Source organism: Pelodiscus sinensis, chromosome 5, assembly GCF_049634645.1.
Source record: "Pelodiscus sinensis isolate JC-2024 chromosome 5, ASM4963464v1, whole genome shotgun sequence".
Taxonomy (NCBI): domain Eukaryota; kingdom Metazoa; phylum Chordata; order Testudines; family Trionychidae; genus Pelodiscus; species Pelodiscus sinensis.
Genome location: NC_134715.1, coordinates 114,367,754 through 114,389,160, shown reverse-complemented (window position 1 = coordinate 114,389,160; position 21,407 = coordinate 114,367,754). Strand labels below are relative to the sequence as shown.

Below are 21,407 nucleotides of genomic sequence, written 5' to 3'. Positions count from 1 at the left end.
TATAAATTAGAGCACTGCATTTAATCACTTGTTCTGGGCCTTTGATTTACTATGTATTTAGTCACTGAAATGGGAACCTTTTCCCCCTTCCCCTTTTTAGTGGAATAGTATCACATTAACAAGATCTGCTAATAAACAATTCCATCAGAAGCCATTAGCTTATTCTGAAGTCTCTTTGGCTGCTAATTTCTGATTGGAGAAAAGAAATATGAACACAATGTCTTGCTCTTCAAGCTATCTTCAGATCATTTGCACCTTGAAAGTGGTATTACACTAATAAAGAACAATTCCACATATGTTTCTAAAGAAATCTTAAGAATATGTTCCTGCAAATGAGGCTGTTTAAAACACAACTGAGCTACGGCTAACAGTCTGATTCATTTAACCTCTTAGATTACTTACTTTAGGATGAATCCTTATTGTTGCAATATCAGACCTCTTGTCAATGTCCTTGATTGTTGCTTCATAGGAATCTCCAGTCTGTAGCTGCACTTTTAACTGTTGTCGCCCTGATATAGCATTGCTGCTTGACACCACATGGGCATTGGTTACAATTAAACCTGAGTCTGACATAATAAACCCAGATCCACTGGACAAGGGGACATTTCGGCCAAAGAGAGGATGTCTGTAACAAAAGCAAACAACAGCTCATAAATTTAACAGCTGGTGGAGAATAGGAATATCATTATCTAGCAAGTTTGCAGCAGCTCAGAGATATATATGACCTTTCATGCTGAAGAATCCCAAAGCACTTTATCAGTGATACTACATCTGGTAAAAAAAAAAAATAAATAAATAAAATACCGAATTTTAAAACTTTGACAAAAAAAGAATATCATGCAAGGAATTCTCAAATGTAGAACTGTGGAGCACTTTGCCAGAGGTTTACAAAGAGATGGAAGGTTGTATGGTCCTTTTACATCTTTGTATTCAGCCGCCCCAAGCAAAAACATTTTTTGACGCCCCTCCCCTTTTTTGTTGGCTTTTAAACGTTTGCACTTTGCAATGTTTTTGTTTGTTTGTTTGTTTTCATTTTTGTCCCGGCATTTTAGCCCTATAAATAGCAAATATAATTTTAATTATTTTTTTCCATAAAGGCAAAGGCGCTTCAAGTAAACTCCCTCTCCCCTTTCACTCGCTGCTAGGTCACAACAGCCTTTTCCCTGCCCTGTCCAGCCCCTCCCTATGGACAAGCATCCCTCACTTCCGACCCACAGGGGGAGCAGGGTTCAGGGACAGTGCAGAGCCAGAGGGGCATGGGGAACAGGGGGAGCAGGGTTCACCATGGGGAATGGCTGGTGCAGAGCCAGAGGGGCGTGGGGACCGGGGGAATCAGAGGGATTGGGGTGCCGGGGTTTGAAGAACCAGAGAGGTGCGGGGAACAGTGTGGGGGGTACAGGGGTGGCGCAGAGAACGGAAGGCACAGAGCCAGGATGCAGGGATTGGGAGGAGCAGGGGTGGGGTACAGGGAAGGCACGGGGAATGGGACGCAAGGAACAGGAGGGGCAGAGGGATCGGGGTCCAGGGACAGTGTGGGGAATGGGGGGCATAGACCCAGAGGGGCACAGGGAAAAGGGAGAGCAGGGGGACCAGGAAGCAGGGTGCGGGGCGCGGGGGTGGCACTGGTAACGGGAGGCGCAGAGCCAGAAGGGCGTGGGGCGGAGCAGGTGCAGCGAGCCGGGCAGCCGGCGGGGAATGGTTTCTCACCAGCGAAGGGGGCTGGGGCTACAGCAGGACTGGAGCCAGCAGAGTGGGGAGGAGCCTGGCCGTGCCGCACTTCGCAGCCAGCTCTCGGGGACATGCAGCCAGAGCTGAGCTCATGCGGCCCTTTAAAATCAGTGGGGTGGGGCCGGGCATTGCTGGGGGCAGCTGGGGTACGTCTACACTACATGGCTCCGTCGACGGAGCCATGTAGATTTGTTTATTGGGCAAAGGGAAATGAAGCAGCGATTTAAATAATCACCGCTTCATTTAAATTTACATGGCTGTCGCGCTGAGCCGACAACAGCTGATCAGCTGTTTGGCAGCTCAGCGCACTAGTCTGGACGCTCCCCTGCCGACATCAAAGCCCTTTATCGGCAGCTGTTTGTCGGCTCAGCGCGGCAGCCATGTAAATTTAAATGAAGCCGCGATTATTTAAATCGCTGCTTCATTTCCCTTTGCCTACAACCCTCATCTACATGGCTCCGTCGATGGAGCCATGTAGTCTAGACACAGCCCTGCTTACCTGGAAATGCCGCCCCTGGAAATGTGCCGCTCCAAGCACGTGCTTGATTTGCTGGTGCCTAGAGCTGGCCCTGCCTAGATGCCAGTAAAGTGAGCCAGAATAAAGGAAAAGGAAACGGCTCATCTGACTCCACTTGTCGTTAGGTGAGGGGGGAATGAAGGGAGGAAACAAGAGCTTCCTGCCACCAAAAGGAGCTACAAATGGGAATGGGGCCCCTGGTAGCAGTGGGGAACCAGGGAACAAGGGAGAAAGGCCTCAGGGAGCTGGCCAGTTTGTACAGGGACAAAGAGGAATTGGCAGCAGGCACTCATGGGTAGGAGAGCAGAGCAGGATGCACAAAAAAGCATGTTTAGGAAAGGCCAGGGCAGAGAAGGGGAAAGCAGTGATAGAAAAGGAGACAAAATGAATACACAAGCAAGTGGTGTGATTTAGAAAACCAGCAAACACAGTACTAAAGACAGCTACAAATACATTACAGATTTTTCTAAGTATGACACTTCCTTGCAAGCAATTGCTGCCACTGTTACAGGTGTTTTATGCAAAAAGAAAGGGAGTTGGCTTCAGTGCTAGCAAATGGGTGGAGAGCTGGTCCAGGAATCTATCTCCCTGGTAAGATGCAGTTCATGCTGTGAATTTATTTGAAGCCCACAGTCCTTATAGTAACAATCCAGTGCAGCCAGCCCTGCTGGGACACAATCAGCGCCCAATGTACGACAATGACTGGGAAATGAGGAGTTAATTTGATCAGAATTTGTACAAGGAATCTGTGGCAAATGTTTTCTTTTCTGGAAAGGCGAAAGGAATTTTAATATGTACACACACAGAGCAAACAGGGCTTGTGTTTAAACATTTTTGCAAATGACTGAACACTGTTAACTATTAAAGATTCATAGGCTTTAAAGGCAGAATAAATTAGTCAAACCTCCTGCATATCACAGATCATAGAAATCCACCAAGTGATTCCTGCATCATGCCTATAACTCACTGGTGGGTAACTTGTGGCCTGCAGGCTGCACTCAGGTCATCAGGGTAAGCTGCTAGTAGGCCACCATATAGGTTGTTTACATTGCATCCACAGGTATGGCCACCAGCATCTCCCATTGGTTGTGGTTTGCCCTTCCTGACCAATGGGAGCTATGGGAAGAAGCAACCAGCAAGTCCCTGAGGCCTATGCCACTTCCCACAGCTCTCATTGCCCAGAAATAGCAAAGCACCACCAATGGGAACAGCAGGCAATCTTAACTGCAGACAAAAGGTAAATAAACTCTCTCCTGGTTCACCAACAGTTTAACCTGATGAGCCTTGTGTGGCACACTAGTTGTAGGCTGCCCAACACTGCTATAACTTCTCTTTGAGCTGTGGCAGACCTTTTGGAATGACAACCAAACAATGTAAGACATCATGTGATGAAGAATCCCCCAGATCCCTAGGCAAGTTGTTCCAATGGTTCATTACCTTGCCTGTTAAACATTTGTGCCTTGGTTCTCATCTGAATTTATCAAGCTTCAGCTTCCATCCATTGGATCTTATCATGCTTTTGTCAAATAGATTCAAGAGCCTTCTACTACCAGATATCTTTTCCCACTTAAGTACTTACAGCTGTTGATCAAATTTCCTCTTAACCTTCTGTTGGATAGAGTAAATAGACTGAGGTTTAGACTCTCACTGTAAGCCTTTTTCCAGCTTAGCTTTTGGTGTAAATTTTTCCCCCTGGCATGGTTTGTATTTTACATTCTGTCTAAATCAAGATTGAATGAACTTCAAAAACAAATAAGATAGCTTCATTGTACACCATATAAGAACTGATCTATCCAGAGGCTGTGAGGATAGTTTATGTTTGTACAATTCTGAGGAGCTTTGAAGCAGTATAAGTAGTTAGATACTATTAGTACTATCATTTCTTATCCACTTAATACCAGGATTCCTTCCTGTTTTAGAGTAGATCTGGTGTCCTCTACACATGCACGCTTAGGTGAACTAACACTGGACTGATCCAGGTCCAGGGTGGTTGAGACATCATATAAGAATACAGGCAGTCCCCGGATTATGTACAAGACAGGGACTGTAGGTTTGTACTTAAGTTGAATTTGTAGTTAAGTCGGAACTGGCGTCCAGATTCAGCCGCTGCTGAAACTGACCAGCGGCTGACTACAGGAAGCCCGAGGCAGAGTTTCTCTGCCCTGGGCTTCCTGGAATCAGCTGCTGATCAGTTTCAACAGCAGCTGAATCTGGACGCCTGGGACAGAGCAGCTGGGGCACTGCCGGGTAGGTCTCCGCAGCGCCGCACTTCAGCGCTGCGGGGACCAACCTGGCAGCACCCCAGGCACTCTACCCCAGGTGTCCCCAAGTCAGCTGCTGCTGAAACTGATCAGCGGCTGATTCCAGGAAGCCCGGGGCAGAGAAACTCTGCCTCGGGCTTCCTGTAGGCAGCCGCTGGTCAGTTTCAGCAGCGGCTGACTTGGGGATGCCTGGGGCAGAGCAGCTGGGGTGCTGCCGGGTTGGTCCAGTAGTGCCGAGGAGCGGCGCTGCGGGACCAACCAGCAGCGCCCCAGCTGCTCTACCACAGGCGTCCGCGAGAAAAGCCTGGTCTGCTGGGGGGGGAGAGGGCGCACTAGCTGCACCCCCCCCCCCAGCAGACCATGGAGACGCGAGCGGCTGGACCGAGACACGCCGCGGTGCCGCCGCCCGAGTCCTCCATGGCTTTGCTCCACGTCTCCCTGGTCTGCTGGGTGGGGGGGCAGCAGACCAGGGAGACACGGAGCAAAGCCGCGGAGGACCCGGGCAGCGGGACCGCGGCTCGTCTGGGCGCTCCCGCTGCCCGCGTCCTCCGTGGCTTTGCTCCACGTCTCCCTGGTCCGCTTCCCCGGTCCGCTTCCCCCCCCTCCCCATCAGACCAGGGAGACGCGGAGCAGCTTTTCTCGCCCCGAAGGACGCGGGCGGCGGGACCTCGGTGCGTCTGGGCGGTCCCGCCGCCCTCGTCCTCCGGGGCGAGAAAAGCCCCGTTCATAAGTATGGATCCGACATAAGTCGGATCTGCGTAACTCGGGGACTGCCTGTACTTCTTCAAGACTGTTTCTCTTCATCCGATCCTAGGATTCCTAAGCAAACTTTTACTAGTTACAGACTTCAGGTAGAGCCCTGTCTGTGACTGGATTGCTTTGCTTCAAAAGGCTGCACAAGCATATGTGAAGCATGCTTCTAAACAATGCAGTTAAAGCACACACCGTTTTAAAATTTACCTCAGGAAAAGTTCAATGTGTACGACTGCGGGTGCAATCTTTTCCACCACATCTGCAATGAAGTTGAACTTGTATCTTGGGCTGTTGGGCTGTTGGTGACCTATACTAGCAGAAAAAATTGGGTATGTTAATAAGAAAATACCCTTAGTATCAATTTGATGACTTAAATATGCCTTACATTTGTCTATTGTTCACATGAGGATATTTTCCAACCAGACAGGGTAAAAGAATATAAGCCTTTAAGAGACTTAAACATTGCTTGTGTTCTGCTTTGTCCTGATAAAGAGGCAAGGTCATTTGGCTGAGAACTTCCTTGATTTATAGGCACTTTCAAGGTTTTGTGATGGCCTTGTCTGGCTACTTTTTTCAGAAGTAGTCATAATTGTTATTTTAAATTTCTATTGCACATAGATAGCTAAAACAAGTCAGATCCAACTGTCCCAGGCACTGTACTAAATGACTGTTCTTGACCCCAAAAGCTTATTTATAAATTTATTGTGAAAATCCCAGCTGAAAGGAGATATTCTTCCTTTATTTGTTTCTTTTTCATAATACTGTCAAACTTATTCCTGAATTATAGTAACAGATCATAAGTATTCTAAGAAAAACAAACACCACAACCACTAGGCTTTCAGTGCTATTACTGACACTGAAGTTTGGGATTTCAATTGATCGTGTTCATTAGGGTAGTGCCTGGGGAGAGTGGGGCCCTATTTTACTATGCACTGTACAAACATGACAGTAGATAGTTTTGCCCCAAGTGGAGTGTAGAAAATGTAAAAGATATAGACAATTGTCTCTTAGCACTTTTATAATTAACTCTGTTGCAAATGTTTTGCAATGGCAAATAGTACATTTGTCAAATCACCTGCCATAGCAGAAGCTGTTTGTAAACAACACTTATTGTAATGACTAAGACTCTAGCCCTGATCATGCAGACCCTTATGTTGGTGGGGCTATCCATGACTTCGATGACATGCCACACGAATGAATTCCATTGTAGTTAGGATATAAATCAGTAGAAATATGCAGGAGAATAGCAATACAAATTGAGCTGATTTTTCTCACAAAATAGCAGAAGATCACACTTAACATGTGTAACCAACATTGTGATTCCTTCCCCCTCCCCCACTCAGACTATTATCTATTAAACAGATGATAGAAATCAATGAGGCATCCCACACTGAGGCATAGTGTAGTCATTTCATGATAGATTTAAAATTTGTGCTTAAACCAATAAAGAAATATTCTTGCTTTGTAACACTGCTTGAAGGTCAGTCACAGCTTTCTATTGCTTCTTCAACTACCTCAGTTGTAGTCTTATATACACAGTGTGATGCTCTCAAATGAACTTCAGAGTACTGGATTGCTCAGAGGATTTATAATGACACAGAGCACTTTTCATCTCTAGGTTAGTTCAGATCTAGTGTAACAGCTGCAGTTCCATGCATTATGGGATGGAGTTGGTGGACTCAGCATACATCATAAAACTTATTCCATCACAGCTGCTACCTAAGGGAGTCTTGCAGAATATGGCTTGAATGAGACTGGAACAGAGCCTATTCTGTCACTTAGAACAGAAGTAAGGCCTATTCTATTTAGGCCTGATCTTTTATGCTTCCATCTCAGTCCCTGCACTGAGCTCAGTTCAGGTTAACAGTTTAATTGACCCCAAAATATGTACCTTTTGTATAGTGCTTCAGGGGGGAAAATGTCATATGAATGGAAGAGTCTACTGTAATGAATTAGACTTTTTGGAGCATAGTCAATGCAACAAGCAACAGGCACAGACAGAAATATCTTTCTGTATAATCTACATTCTTTTCTTTCTACAGCTGCTTACCTTTCTCTTAAAGAAAAGAAGAGAAAGAGAGAAAGAGAGAAGGAAAACTAGAATAAGAGCAGGGAGACAAAGACAGGTATGGGGAAGGAGAGTTGGACAAAATGGAAAAATAGAGAGGCAGACAGAGGAGAAAGAGGAAGAAAAGAAGCTTTGTAGACACAGCAAAATGAAGTGGCGATTTAAATAATCGCCACTTCATTTACATCAAAATGGCTGCCGCTCTGTGCCGATCAGCTGTTTGTCAGCACAGCGCGGTAGTCTGGATGCTTGGCAGTCAACATCAAAAGCCTTTCTCGACCGTCCCGTTATGCCTCGTGGGATGAAGTTTACTGGTGCGGTCGACCGCTGAGCATCCAGACTACCACGCTGTGCCAACAAACAGCTGATCAGCACAGCGCGGCAGTCATTTTGATGTAAATGAAGTAGCGATTATTTAAATCGCCACTTCATTTTGCTATGTCTACAAAGCTCATCTACATGGCTCCTTCGACGGAGCCATGTAGTGTAGATGTACCCTCAGAGTACATCTAACACAGCAGCACTGTTTTGGAATAACTGATGTTATTTCAAAATAAAATGTGCATTTACACAGCAATCATTATTTCAAAATAATGTCAAGATGGAGGACTTCTTACTCCGACACCTGTAATCCTCATTTCACAAGGAGTAAGGGAAGCTGAAGGAAGAATGCTCTTCCTTCAATTTCCTGCGATGTAGACAGCGCAAAAAGCCAAATTAAGCTATTTTGACTTCAGCTATACAATTGACATAGCTGAAGTTGTGTAGCTTAATCTGACTTTTGCCCTGCTGAAGAGACGTACCCTTGGGAAGCTAAAAATGGTAAGTGAATGGGCAACACAATGGTAAATGAAGTTCATTGTTGACAAATGCAAAATTATATACCACTGGAGGAAAAAATTAAACAATTCATACACTTTATAGGGTTTTAAATTAACTGTATCCACTCAGGAAAAGAAGCTGGGTATCACTGTGAAGGCCTCAAATCACTGTGCAACTGGCAGTCAAAAAAGTAAACAGAATGGTAGGATGCATAGGGAGGGAGGCAGAAAATAAAACTGAAACTGTTTTACAGCCTAATGTTCCAAGGAAAGAAGCCTCACATAGACGAAGCTAACTTTAAGACAATTGGGCATTTGTCCAAAGGAATCCCATAGTGGTAACAAACAGCTGTGGTTTTTCTTTTGTTCGAGCAGGATTAGCTTTTTAGTGGAACCTACACGTACATTCAGCAGCTAAGTGTATATGACATTGGCTAAATAGTTTAACTGTCATGGCAAAGTCAGAAGCAGCCTGTCATTTTTACATACATTCTCACTCACTCTGAACAAGATCTCTTACTAATAGGGTATATCTGCTCTAGTTCCTTGTTTGCACAGGATACTGCAAACATGGATCACATAGATCAGACAGCTATAAACAGTGTACATCACATGGGATTCATTAGACTTTCAAATCACAGGCAATTTGCTTGACATCTTGTTCCAATGAAATCTATTTTTCAGAGTTTAAATACAAACAAGTTTAACACATGCCCAGATGTAATATAATGCTATATATTGGTTCTCTGAAAGTCTGAGGGCCCAATCCCCAGTTGGTGTAAACAGTGCTAAAAAGAATGTAGTCTAATGATAAATTACATCTGACCCTGTAGGTCGGATATCTGCTGATGTAATCAGCATATCTCCATTTAAAACAATAGAAATGAACCAATTTACAACAGCTGAGCGTCCAACCCTTTGTGTCCATGTCGAGCAGCCTCTCTGCAGCATTTCCCTACTCTAGCAGAATCAGCAGCTACAGCAGTACAGTGGGTCTCCCAAATGTGGTTGCTCCTGCTGGATCACTAAGCAGTTTTCCAGGTGTGATCTACAGCAGTGGTGTGCAAACTGAGGAGTCTGACCAATATTCCCTCACATCTTTTCCATCCACGTGTGGATTTTTTCCATCAGTGTGCAGAATAAATTTTTATGAGAACAGACGCATGTGCCAATGTGCACTACCCATAGAGATAAAAACTTAGCTGTGGGTACTCTGCTAATCATTTGAACCTCCCCTGAGTGAGCACACAAGCACTCAGCTTACTGGGAACACTGTCACTAGGTCTAGACTGCAGGCTTCTTCCAGAAGAAACTTTTCTGGAAGAGATCTCCCAAAAAAATCTTCTTCTGAAAGAGAGCATCCACACTGCCAAAGCGCATTGAAAAAGTGATCTACTTTTTCAACAGATAGCGCCCATTCACTGTGGATGCTATCTCGCATTTAAGCTGTGATTACTATGGACAGAGTGGCCACGAGGACACCTGTGCTTTTTCCTCTTTCCTCTTCTTTCGAAAGAACTCCCTCTTCCCCATCTACACACACCTTTTTCTGAAAGAGCTCTTCCGGAAACAGGCTTCTTCCTTGTAGAAAGAGGTTTACCAATGTTGGAAAAACCCCTCTGTTCTTTCGATTTTTTTTTCGAAAGAATGCGATTGCAGTGTCGACGTAAGTGATGTTTTTTTGGAAAAACAGCTGTTTCTCAAAAAAAAAACCTCTGTAGTGTAGACATAGCCTTAGTGTGACTCCTTAGGAGTGGAGAACACAACAAGTTCTCCTGGGAACCATGGAGAGACTTTGTTGATATCATTTGTCACAGGAGGCTTACTAGTGTTCCATAGCCACCCCTGCTGCTGTTTCTGAGTGATACTACAAACATCAGGACAAAAGTAAGGCTGGCAATGGAGTGTTGGTAAGTCTGCTATGAAAAATGGTATTAACAAATCAAGCAGTTAATTTATTTTTATTTTTATTTTTTTAAATCTACATTTGCGATTTTGTAATTCGCTGTGTTTATTACTTCCTAGTAACTTTTACCTAGTCTTATAAACTTAGTAATAAAAATAATTTTAATTCCTTTTGCCAACCAGCAAAAAAGTTTCAGATTACAAGTACTGAAAGGGAGTGTGACAAATTTCATGAATAGTAAAGAGGGGCATGACTGGCAAAGTTTATGAACCCCTGATACACGAGACGGGGGGAAAGAAAATCTGGTAGGAGAAGAAGGAAAAAGGAAAAGGAAAAGGAAAGGAAAGATAGTTGGGGGGTAATAAAGGGAGAGACACACAAACAGAGAAGAGGCTAACAAAATGGGGCAGAAACAATCCCGTACCAAGGAGCACCAACTAGTCTGTAGACAGCTTCATCCTTCTTTTCTTTTCCCTAAGCCATCATATATTAGAAACACTACAGACCATATACTCAGCCATGAGGATGATTCAGAGCCTGACTCTAATGACTCCCTTGTGACTGGCTGAGGAAACACAATGTATAACTCTAGAAATGTTATGCTAATTAGCAGTAGAAGGCTGCATCCAGGCCCTGGATGGCTAGAACAGAGTACATGTACGCAAATCACATACTGAGAGGGTTTAGCTGGACCAGCTGGAATGGCAGATTCCAAAAAAATAATATATTAATGAAAGCCTTCCACAGCTGATGCAACATTTGTATTTTTGTCTCTCCTTTAAGGAAAAATAAAGGGAAAATGTGGCAAAAATAAATGGAATTGGGGAAAGACTTTATGGCTGTGTCTACATTGGCACCCTTTTCCGGAAAAGGGATGCTAATGAGACCAGTCGGAATTGCAAATGCCCCGGGGATTTAAATTTTCCCCACGGCATTTGCATGAACATGGCTGCTGCTTTTTTCCGGCTCGGGGCTTTGCTGGAAAAAAGCGCCAGTCTAGACAGGTATCTTGCGGAAAATAAAACCTTTTCCGCAAGATCCCTTATTCCTACTTAAAATCAGGAATAAGGGATCTTCCGGAAAAGGGTTTATTTTCCGCAAGATACCTGTCTAGACTAGCGCTTTTTTTCGGCAAAGCCCCGAGTCGGAAAAAAGCGGCAGCCATGTTCATGCAAATGCCGCGGGGAAAATTTAAATCCCCGGGGCATTTGCAATTCCGACTGGTCTCATTAGCATCCCTTTTCCGGAAAAGGGTGCCAATGTAGACACAGCCATTGAGTTTAACTGTGCTGCAGTTAAATACCCACAGTTGGCTTGTGTCAGCTGACTTAGGCTCACACGGGTAGGGCCATAAGGCTATAGAATTGCAGTGTAGGATTTGGGTTCAGACTGGAGCCCAAGCTCTGTAACTCTCAGGACCAGTAGGGGAAAGTCCCAGAACTCAGATTACAGCTTGTGCCCAAATGTCCGCACCAGACACTACAGTCCCATAGTGCAAGCCCCATGAGCTCAAGTCAGCTGACATGGGTCAGCCATGGGTTCTTAACTACAGTGTAGACAAACCTATTAGGTTTAAAATGGATAAAAGAGAAATCCAGACTAATGAGAGTGCAGGATACAGAATAAATAGACTATGTTCATTTTTGGAGAGAAGGTCTCTGAAGAGTAATCAGTTTGAAACACTGGAGTGATGAAATGGATTGTTCTCAATGGGAAATGAACACATTTGAAAAACCATCTTGTTAGTCTTTAAAGTGCTACATAGTCCTGTCTTTTGTTTGAAAAACTCGACACTTAATTTAAGAGCATATATGGGAAGTGAACTCTGGGAAATTTGTGCTAGTTGTGGGTGTTGAGAACTTATGAAAGTCTTTTCCGATCTCAAGGAGGATCAAAGTGTTAGAAATAAATAATGAGGACAATCTAAATTCCACCTAAATTTTGAAATATAGAATTGTTACTTTTCAAACAGTCAGAAGTCCCATGGCAAGTGTATAATAAACACAGAAGCAATTGACGTCCCAAGAATCTCTTTATGTTTTTACAAACTCTGTCAAAATATACACAGCTCTAGATATTTGGTGGACTGCAAGTGTAAGAGATATAATTTAGCTGAGACATAGATATACTGAGACTTGCTACATTTTTTTCGGAAGGCACCTTGATAACCTCCATTTTGCTGGTGTTATAACTGTCCATTCATGGCAGATCACACTGCAGACTCATCAAAATGAACTTAGCAGCACATGCAGTCAAAGTTTAATCAGATTCACTATTTAGAAAACAGTCAAAATATTCAACTGCAACTGGACTGTATGAATCTGTGGTTCACTACAAAATTTACAGGATTCATACATGGGCCCAGACTCTCCAAAGAGTTTAGCTCCTCATTAGACATCTAAATTAAGCGACTAGATTTTCAAAAATGTTCAGCACTCAGCAGCTGCCAGAGAACACAAAATCCTGCTGCCCTCCCCCCACCCCATAGATGCCTCAGTAGGAATAATTTAGTGTGAGACCTCTTTAAAAATCTTTTCGGTTTTATGGAATTTAACTACACAGAGTAGCATTCAAATCCCACTTGACATCATTGGGATTTGTGGGGCTAAGTCCCATGAAATGGAAAATGTAGGAGTGGCTGTTACTATCTTATTAGTGTCTTAGATTCTGAAGTCTAAAATAATGTTCATAACTTGTGGATTTGCTAGATTATGGAGATAATGGGCTTAAGAACATAAGAACGACTTTGGTAGGTCAGACCAAGTGTCTATCTAGCCCAGTATCCTGTGTTCTCACACTGGCCAATACCAGATGCTCAGAGGGAACAAACAGAACAGATGATCATCAAGTGGCAAACAAAGCCTAAGGACACCATCTCTGCCCATCCTGGCTAATAGCCATTGATGAATATATGCTCCATAAATTTATCTTGTTCTTTTTTGAACCCTGTTATAGTCTTGGCCTTCACAACATCCTCTGGCAAACATTGTCCCTATTGTGGTTCGATTTGCTCTTGGAAATAAACACAAAAGAAACAAAAAGATTATTATGTGTCTGTTTAAAAAAAGCAGAAACATTTGCTGGAACTATAGGATCCCAGGCAGTTTTTCTGCTGAATTAAACTTACATTGCATAGCTGTGCATTGACCAAACAGTCTTGGTTAATATAATACTGCGTCATCTTTCAGCAATCTATTATTATAATGGATGTTTAACATACCCAAAGAAAAACAGTATCATAACGCCACTAAATAAATCCATGGTAGTCCCTCATCTTGCCTACTGTGTGTAGTTCTGATCAACCCATATGCAAAAATATATTAGAAAAGAACTGGGAAAAGTAGAGAGGAGAGCAAAAAATTAGTAGGGATATGAACAGCATCCATATGAGGAGAAATTAAAAACACTGGGACTGTTCATTTTAGAAACAAGATGTCTAAGGGGCAATGTGATACAAGTCTTTAAAAGATGAGTGGTGTGGAATAGGTAAATAAGAAAGTGTAATTTACCCCTTCACATAACACAAAATCCTGGAGTAAACTGATGAAATAAATAGGCGGCCAATTTAAAACTATCATATGGAAGTATTTCTACACACAGCCAACACATGGAACTCCTTGCCAGAGGATGTTATGAAGGCCAGAGGTATAAGAGGGTTAAAAATAATTAGACACACTCATGACGGACAGATCCAGGAATGGCTATTAACTGAGATGTCAGGGATACAACCCAATGATCTGGGTGTCCCTAAACCTCTGACTGCCAAAAGCTGGGACTGGAAAACAGGATAGATCATTCAGTAATTGTCCTGTTTCGTTCACTCCCTCTGAAACGTCTGGCAACCGCCACTGTCAAAGTCAGGATACTGGGCTATGCAGACCTGCATAGGGTCTGACCCCGTATGGCCATTCTTATAACAAACACTGAAATGTGCTTTCTCAATCTTTAGCTGCATTAACAAAGGTGTGACAGAGATTAATTGAAAGTTACCTTCCAGTGAGGACAGCTTGCTGCCTAGCTAGGTTTATAAGAATTTGTATTCTGCCTGATCTACTTTCACAAGCAATACAAGCATTAAGAAACCATCAAGATGTCCCCTTCTCAAATGTTCTGTACCAAAACATAAAGGATCAAGTTCTAAATGTCCCTTTTGTCAGTAAACAACGTTTTCCCTTCTCACCCACAAGAGCTCAAAGCAAATGTTTTAAAATTCTCAGACTAAACAAAAACAATAAAAAGGAATGTTCCCTAGACTTAGAGCTTGTGTTACCAGTTGATTCCTTTCATTAAGCTGCCCTAAATAAAATATACAGTCATAGAGAGCTTGGGGGCTCTTATGACATCAATACAAATAAAAGACTCTGCTACTTCTCTCACTTGGCCTTACTCCTCACAAATGTAAAGTAATTATATATCACCTTGTAGCCTTAAGATTATGTACTTGTGCAAACAGGTGCTAAACCTCAATATCCCAGGCAGAGCTGTGCTGGAGAAATTTGTAGTCACATATATTCTGATTGGCGCATTAAGTATTTAAACATTGTAGTCCATTCAACTTTTAGTCCTTGATCCTGCAAGGCTGAATCATGTGATTAATGTTATGCCACATGTAGTCTTTGATGTCAGCAGGACTATGCATGGCATAAAGTTCCTTGGTGCTTGAATCTTTTCAGGATTAGTGCCATAGGGCTTAATCCATAGCAGGTTGAAGATGAAGTTGATGGAAAAAGAACCTTTAAACCCTTAAAGAGGTCTTTACTATATAAGATTTTTTTAAATATTATATAACTAATATATATTATAAATATACATGTGTGTGTGTGTGCATGGATATACAGTATGCAGAGCACAGATGCTATTTTGAAATAATAGATTTATTGATAGTAATTCTGCCTCTGTAACCACTAGGGTGGATTTGAACCTGGGATCTCTGGTGTTTAGTGTGGGAACTGTCTACAGCTTGAGCTATAAAGTCAGAGGGCGCTCAGCTTATGCTGTAGAGTTTCCTTGTCTTTATCTTTCATGGCAAGTGGTCTAACTGCCATTACATGGGACAGTGAACCACACCAGAGGTGCATCTTTCTGTGTAGATGTGAACTATTTTGAAATAATGTTTCTGTGTAGACGTACCCCTACAGGAGTGTGGGTTACACTTGCACAGTGTATTAGCTATTTTCTATGATTTTCTTACCTGAGTTTTATTGCTAACTGTATTTACATGACAATAAGTTTTTTTGTTTTTCTAAGACTTCACTTGTTCCTTGACATATTAATTTACATATTTATCAGGGTTATTCTCAGAGAAACCAACTCTGATGATGCAGAGAATGATGGTTTTATGCAGGAAATATTGCATTAAGAGCATATGAATTCTAAGAAGATCTAAAGAGCTTGTTGCATGCAAATATCTTTAACAGTTAAGAAATGGATCGGAGAAATGCAAAAAATGTGTGATAGAACTTAAACATGTTTACTTTAATGGAAAGTAAGGGTTTGCAATACTGAATTTTTTTATTGCAAATCATTTGTTTTCCATGCGGATTTAAGAGGCTACTTAAACAATGAGGGAAACATTTTTTGAATGGCTTGCCTTTTTTACATTTAAGATAGAAAATAAAATAAAACACATTCATTTAAAAATCAAGAACTATAGCAAATGCTTATATGCTAAAAAAAAGTAATGAATTTGCACTATATTAAATCAGTAACAAATTATTTGCTCATCTAGTAAGTCTGCTCCCAAGTCCTACCATTCCTGCCCATGGTCGCTGGGACAACTCACCTGAGTAAGGGCATATGTGTGAGTAAAGGTCTGTAAGCTCAACTCATTACGCAGTAACAATGATGACAGCATGATCTGGTGCATATAAATATGTCTGCATATACAAAGTATCTGTGATTCTCAGTTCTTTGGATTCAGCATGCCCAGGTACACAAGAGACTGTGCTGTCCTTCATGCTACTTTCTCAACAAAAGAACATTATGAAGAAGCAGAGTTGGTCAGAAAAATGAGTACTCTTCACTCAGTCATCCTGGGTCTCTGTTTTTGGCATCTATTCTTCCTCCTTCCATATTCCAACAGCCATATTTTTTATCCAACCACACTTAGCAGAGATGTATGTCATTAGAAAGTACAGTCAGTATTGCATCTCCTTATCTTAGTTCTCTATGGTGATTGCCTAGCCTCACCTACATATGTCAAACTTCTGACAAGCAAAGCAGTAGAAGTTCTAAGGTTACTCCTTAATGCTATGATATATTCTGAAGCAAAATGCAGGACAATGTAGCACTTTAAAGACTAACAAGATGGTTTATTAGATGATGAGCTTTCTTGTTAGTCTTTAAAGTGCTACATTGTCCTGCATTTTGCTTCAGCTACCCCAGACTAACACAGCTACATTTCTATCACTATGATATATTCTGTAAGGTATAGTTTAAACCACTCCGTTATACTGGATATTATTTTAAATACATCTGGTGTATATAAATGTTGCAGGGTCTCCAAATTCTGAACAATCTGCAGCCAGATTCCCTGCACAAACAGAAAATGTAGAAACATAACTGTAACTTTCAACAGTTACTTTCTTTTTAAACCTTTTATTACAGCCATAGCACATTAGTGTTTAAAAAGAACCACAACTGAGTTCTACTCTTGGCTCATCCACTGAATCTGTCTGACCTTGGGCGAGACATTTGGTCACTTTGAGCTTCAGTCAGCACAACTATAGAATTAAGAAAGAAAAAAAAACAGAACTTCACTCTAAACCAGATGTTATCCTGGAGCTGATGCTTTTCCAGGTCAGAAACAAATTGCCAAATAAAGGGAATGCAAAAATAATTACTTGAAAAAAATGTAACCTCTACCCCACTGCTCCAAATTCTTAAGTCTATTACAGAGAACTCAGAAGGATGACATGAAGAAATGTCATAAGCACTAAAAAAACCATTCTTTATCTCCTTAGATACAATATCAAATGCTAATTTTATGGTTTACGTTCTGAATGAATGAGTTCAAACTAAATACTGAAAGTGTGAGAGTTAATGTCTTTAAATCTTGATATAATTAGATAAAAGCACATTATAACTTCCAAATCTTGGGCAAAGTGTTTCAGAAAAGAGTACAGTGGGCTGGTATTTATGACATTTGTGTTTTATTCTTGGCTCTGCTATTATCCTTTTAGATAACCTAGGACAAGTCCCTTCACCTCTCTGTCTCGGGGTATGTCTACACTACAGAGTTTTGTTGGAAAAATGGCCATTTTCTGACAAAACTTGAGGAACGTCCACACTGCAGTTGCATTCTTCCACAAGAAAATCGAAAGAACAGAGGGGTTTTTCCAGCATTGGTAATCCTCATTCTATGAGGAAGAAGCCTTTTTGAGAAAGAGCTCTTTTGCAAAAAGGCATGTGTGGACGGGGAAGACGGAGTTCTTTCGAAAGAAGAGGAAAGAGGAAAAAGCACAGGTGCCCTGGTGGCCATTCCATCCATAGTAATCACAGCTTACGTGTGAGAGAGCATCCATTCAGTCTGGACGCTCTCTTTTGAAAAAGCAGATGGCTTTTTTTATGCACTTTTGCAGAGTGGATGCTCTCTTTCAGAAGAAGTTTTTTTGGAGATCTCTCCCAAAAAAAAGCTTCTTCCAAACAAAGCCTGTAGTCTAAACGTAGCCTCAGTTTCCCCATCTGTAAAATGGAGACAATATTATTAAGCTATTTTCTCAGGCACTTTGAGAGCTATCGATGAAAAGTGCTATGAAATTCTATCAATAGGCAGGCCACCTTTCCTTACCTACACCCTGATTCCAATGAATTGTTTGCCCATAGTTCTAATGGATTTTACAACTTTTGCTAATTATATTTCATCTGACATTAGGGAAGCACTACTGTGTGACTTAAAATGCCATAACACAAATCCACTGTCATTTTTGGGGATGTTGATGAAAATAATGTGAAAATCATCAGTTAAATAATTTACTAGAAAATGTGTGAACTTTTGCAAAAATAAGTAAAATTGGCATTTCCAGATAAGTCAATCATTTTAATACCTAAAAATCAACAACTGAACAACAAAATCTTTGAAGTTAGTAAATCCAGTTGAACGTTAGTGGGGAATAGTATAATATCCTAGGTCAGGCAAAAACCATACAACCATTTAGCACTCTAGAACTTTCAAATGATTTAGTGTACAAGACAAACAGACAATAGCATCCTGGTATCTTTGCCATTTCAAAATACACAAAACCACTGGGATATGTGGGGATTACTGTACGGATTATGGACTACAGTACATTGTTACAGTAAAACAAAAAATAAGTGATCTTTTAGCTTGCACCTGACAGGCTGACTATTGTTACCCTACTTTATACATCAGATACACTTTTCATTGTGTAAATGCAGGCATTGTGAAATGCCCCAGAATGTAAGATTTTAGTGCCCTGATTTTGGGTGAAAGGAGAGTTCTGGAAACACAGACCCCACCTTTCTATTGAATTTACTGCTGATAAAAGGCCCTTCTCACTCCTTTGTCACTTTTCATCCAAAGATCTCAAAGAGCTTTATGAAGGAAAGTAAGTTTCATTATTCCATTTTAAACTGGTGCAAATTAAATCACAGAGAATGACTACCCTAAGGTCATCAGTAGTAGAGCCAGGATTACAACACAGTACACCCAATTCCAGGGCTCTAACCACTAGACCACAGTGACTCATTTCACACAGGCCAGAACTGTGTAGATCTTCTTTGGTTGCCAAATGGAGTAAACCATCTAACTGACAACTAACTCACTCCAGTCCCCTGAGACACCTAGTCCTCCAGGATCACGTTTTCATTAACTAAGACGTTTTCATTAACTAAGACACTGAGGTGTGATATGCACAACAGCAAAGGAGTTTGTTTTCACCCTCTCCTCTCCCTTCCCCTGCCCATGTCATCCTGTCTCCTGGGTGGAACATGTCACACAGTCCCCATCACCCAAGATGGCCCTGCTGACAGTGCAGCAGCTCAGTGTTTTCAGAGGTAACAAAGTGGGTAGCAGTGCCCTGCTTGGTCTTACCCGATTCACAGGTGCCTTTCTGGATCTGGATGACAGCTGGCAACCCCTGCTGCAGAGCCTTACGGCTCACCACCTTCAGCTGACACACGTTGTCGTAGGTTCTGCCATCGCTTCCACACACCCGGTAGCTGAGCTTGCACTGGCAAACCCCTTTGCCAAAACGCTTGCCCATGGGGTGCTTGCAGTCCAGGCTCTCCCCGCAGGGTGGGTCTTCCTTGCGGCCACAGGAATCGCCTTCTCCCGCAGCGCAGATAAGGCAGCAGTTGCAGTGATCAGGGACGTAGCCACTTGGGCAGCTGGGGCTCGGGCACTTGGAGACATCACAGCGCGCTGGACACTTGCCATTGGCCACAAAGGGCTCTGCAAAGGTCTGGCTAGAACTTAGCATCAGCAGGAACAAAACTTGCAGCAGAAAAGCCCTCATCACTCGTGATGCTTTTTTTAATCAGGAAGAGGGAAATGTGCAAATCCAGGTGAATAATCAGAGGAGGGGAAAGAGAGACAAATTGCACAATTAAAATGCCATGAGGGAATGACAGAAAAGGGAAAATCAAGCTTTGCCAACACACAAGAAAAGGAAAGGGTTACTCTTCCTTAACAGCCCCCAGCCTGTGACTCACACCCACGCTAATGTTATGGGGCTCTCTGCACTACAGGAGGGAGCAGCAGGCAGAAAGAAAAGAGAGGCTGGAAAAAAAGTTAAAACATGAAGCCACTAAGTAAAGGCTGGGTCAGTGCATCCGCATGGTGTAAACTTGCCACAGCTCAGCTGCTCTTCAGGACTAGCTTGCCGAGCTGGTTTAATCCTCAAAAAGCCTTCACATGCGCAGAACCGACCTCTGTCTCCCCGGATCAGCAGAGGCTGTGCCAGGGTTATCAGGAGCTCTGCAGAAGAGCTGCAAGAGGCAGTGAAGCCAGAAGCAAGTTAAGCAGGACAGTTATATGCGGGATGTGGCTGCTGCTGCAGCTGCCTCTCAGGCGTCCCTGTCAGTAGCAGCACAGGCAGGACCAGCTGCACAGACTTCAGCCTCAGCCAGCAGTCAGGCCCCACCCACCCATCCAGTGGAGAACACTCCTCCCTTTCCTTCACACACTCACAGGGCTGCATCCCGTCTAGGGTCAGCAAGCTGGCTGGGTTCAGTGCAAAGGGAAATGACTGAGTTTGCCTTGGGACAGAGACTCAGTTTTTAATGTTTGCATCACCACAGTAACTGTTGGTAAACAGAGCCAGGATGAAAGCAGGAGTGAGCCCAGCATTTCAGGGGCCTGCGGGCAGAAGGACAGAGCTACACTGTGTGAAAATGAGGGATTAACTCAGAAGCAGATGGTTCAGAATAGCTGTGAACCATTCAGTTCATGGCATTCATGGAAATCGGAGAGGGCAGTAGCCTATGGCATCATCTTCCCTCATTTTCTTCCTTTTTCCCTCTCACCTTTGCCTTACTTAAGTCACATTTACAAATAGCAGTTCGTATGTTCAAACCCCCTTACAAACATGGTTAATTGTGTTTGTTGCAGCAGTGTCTAGCGACTAACCAAGATCAGCCCCATTGTGAATTCCCATAACACAGTGGATATTTTGATCCCCTTATTACAGATGAGGAAATTCAGGCACAGAGAGATTACATGATTTGCCAGGCCTCGGAGAGAGGCTTAGTGACACAGCCAGATTACAGCTCAAGACTTCCTGACTCCCAGCTCTGGGTCAGATTCCCAACGGACGTAAATCTGCATAGAGCCACTGAAATCATCACGCCTCTGTATACCAATTAAGGATCTGGTCCTTTGCTGGCAATCCTCCCACTCACCACTAGCCGAAAACTTCTTTAGTTCTTATTTTTTTTTATTCTAATTCTTATAAAACACATCAATAGGAAGCAATACTTACATATTTGGGGTCGGGAAGGAATTTTCCTCCAGGGTGGATTGGCAGAGGCCCTGGAGGTTTTTCGCCTTCCTCTGTAGCATGGGGTACAGATCACAGCTAGAGGATTTTCTGCATCTTGGGGCCTTCAAAGTATTTGAAGGCTTCAATATCTGAGATATTGAGGTGAGAGGATTATTCTCAGAGGGGTGGGTGAGATTCTGTGGCCTGCACTGTGCAGGGGGTCATACTAGATGATCATAATGGTCCCTTCTGACCTTAAAGTCTATGAGTCTATAGTACCTTGCACACATTAAATAATCCTCATAGTGCTGTGGGCTAGGGATGCAATAGTATATTCCCATTTTAAAGAGAAGGAAATTACAGCATAGATTGTGGTCCAGATTGCACCCATTGACTTTAGGCCATAAATGATT

The 21,407-nt window shown here is 42.7% G+C and overlaps 1 protein-coding gene across 2 annotated transcripts in view; it reads right to left on the bottom strand.

The window, feature by feature from the left end:
* The window catches only part of HTRA3 (HtrA serine peptidase 3), a 50,805-nt gene extending 30,670 nt beyond the window's left edge, over window positions 1–20,135 (bottom strand). The window contains exons 1-4 of one of the 2 annotated variants that reach the window (XM_075930811.1): window positions 19,866–20,135; window positions 19,107–19,541; window positions 5,467–5,566; window positions 403–625 (exon numbers count right to left, since the gene is read on the bottom strand). In XM_075930811.1, the coding sequence (XP_075786926.1) occupies window positions 403–625; window positions 5,467–5,566; window positions 19,107–19,530 (747 nt within the window). In that variant the 5' untranslated portion in view covers window positions 19,531–19,541; window positions 19,866–20,135. Of the gene's footprint in view, window positions 1–402; window positions 626–5,466; window positions 5,567–19,106 lie in introns of both variants that reach the window. The other variant, XM_025187288.2, reaches the window with a different exon arrangement.
* Between the last annotated feature and the right edge of the window lie 1,272 nt (window positions 20,136–21,407).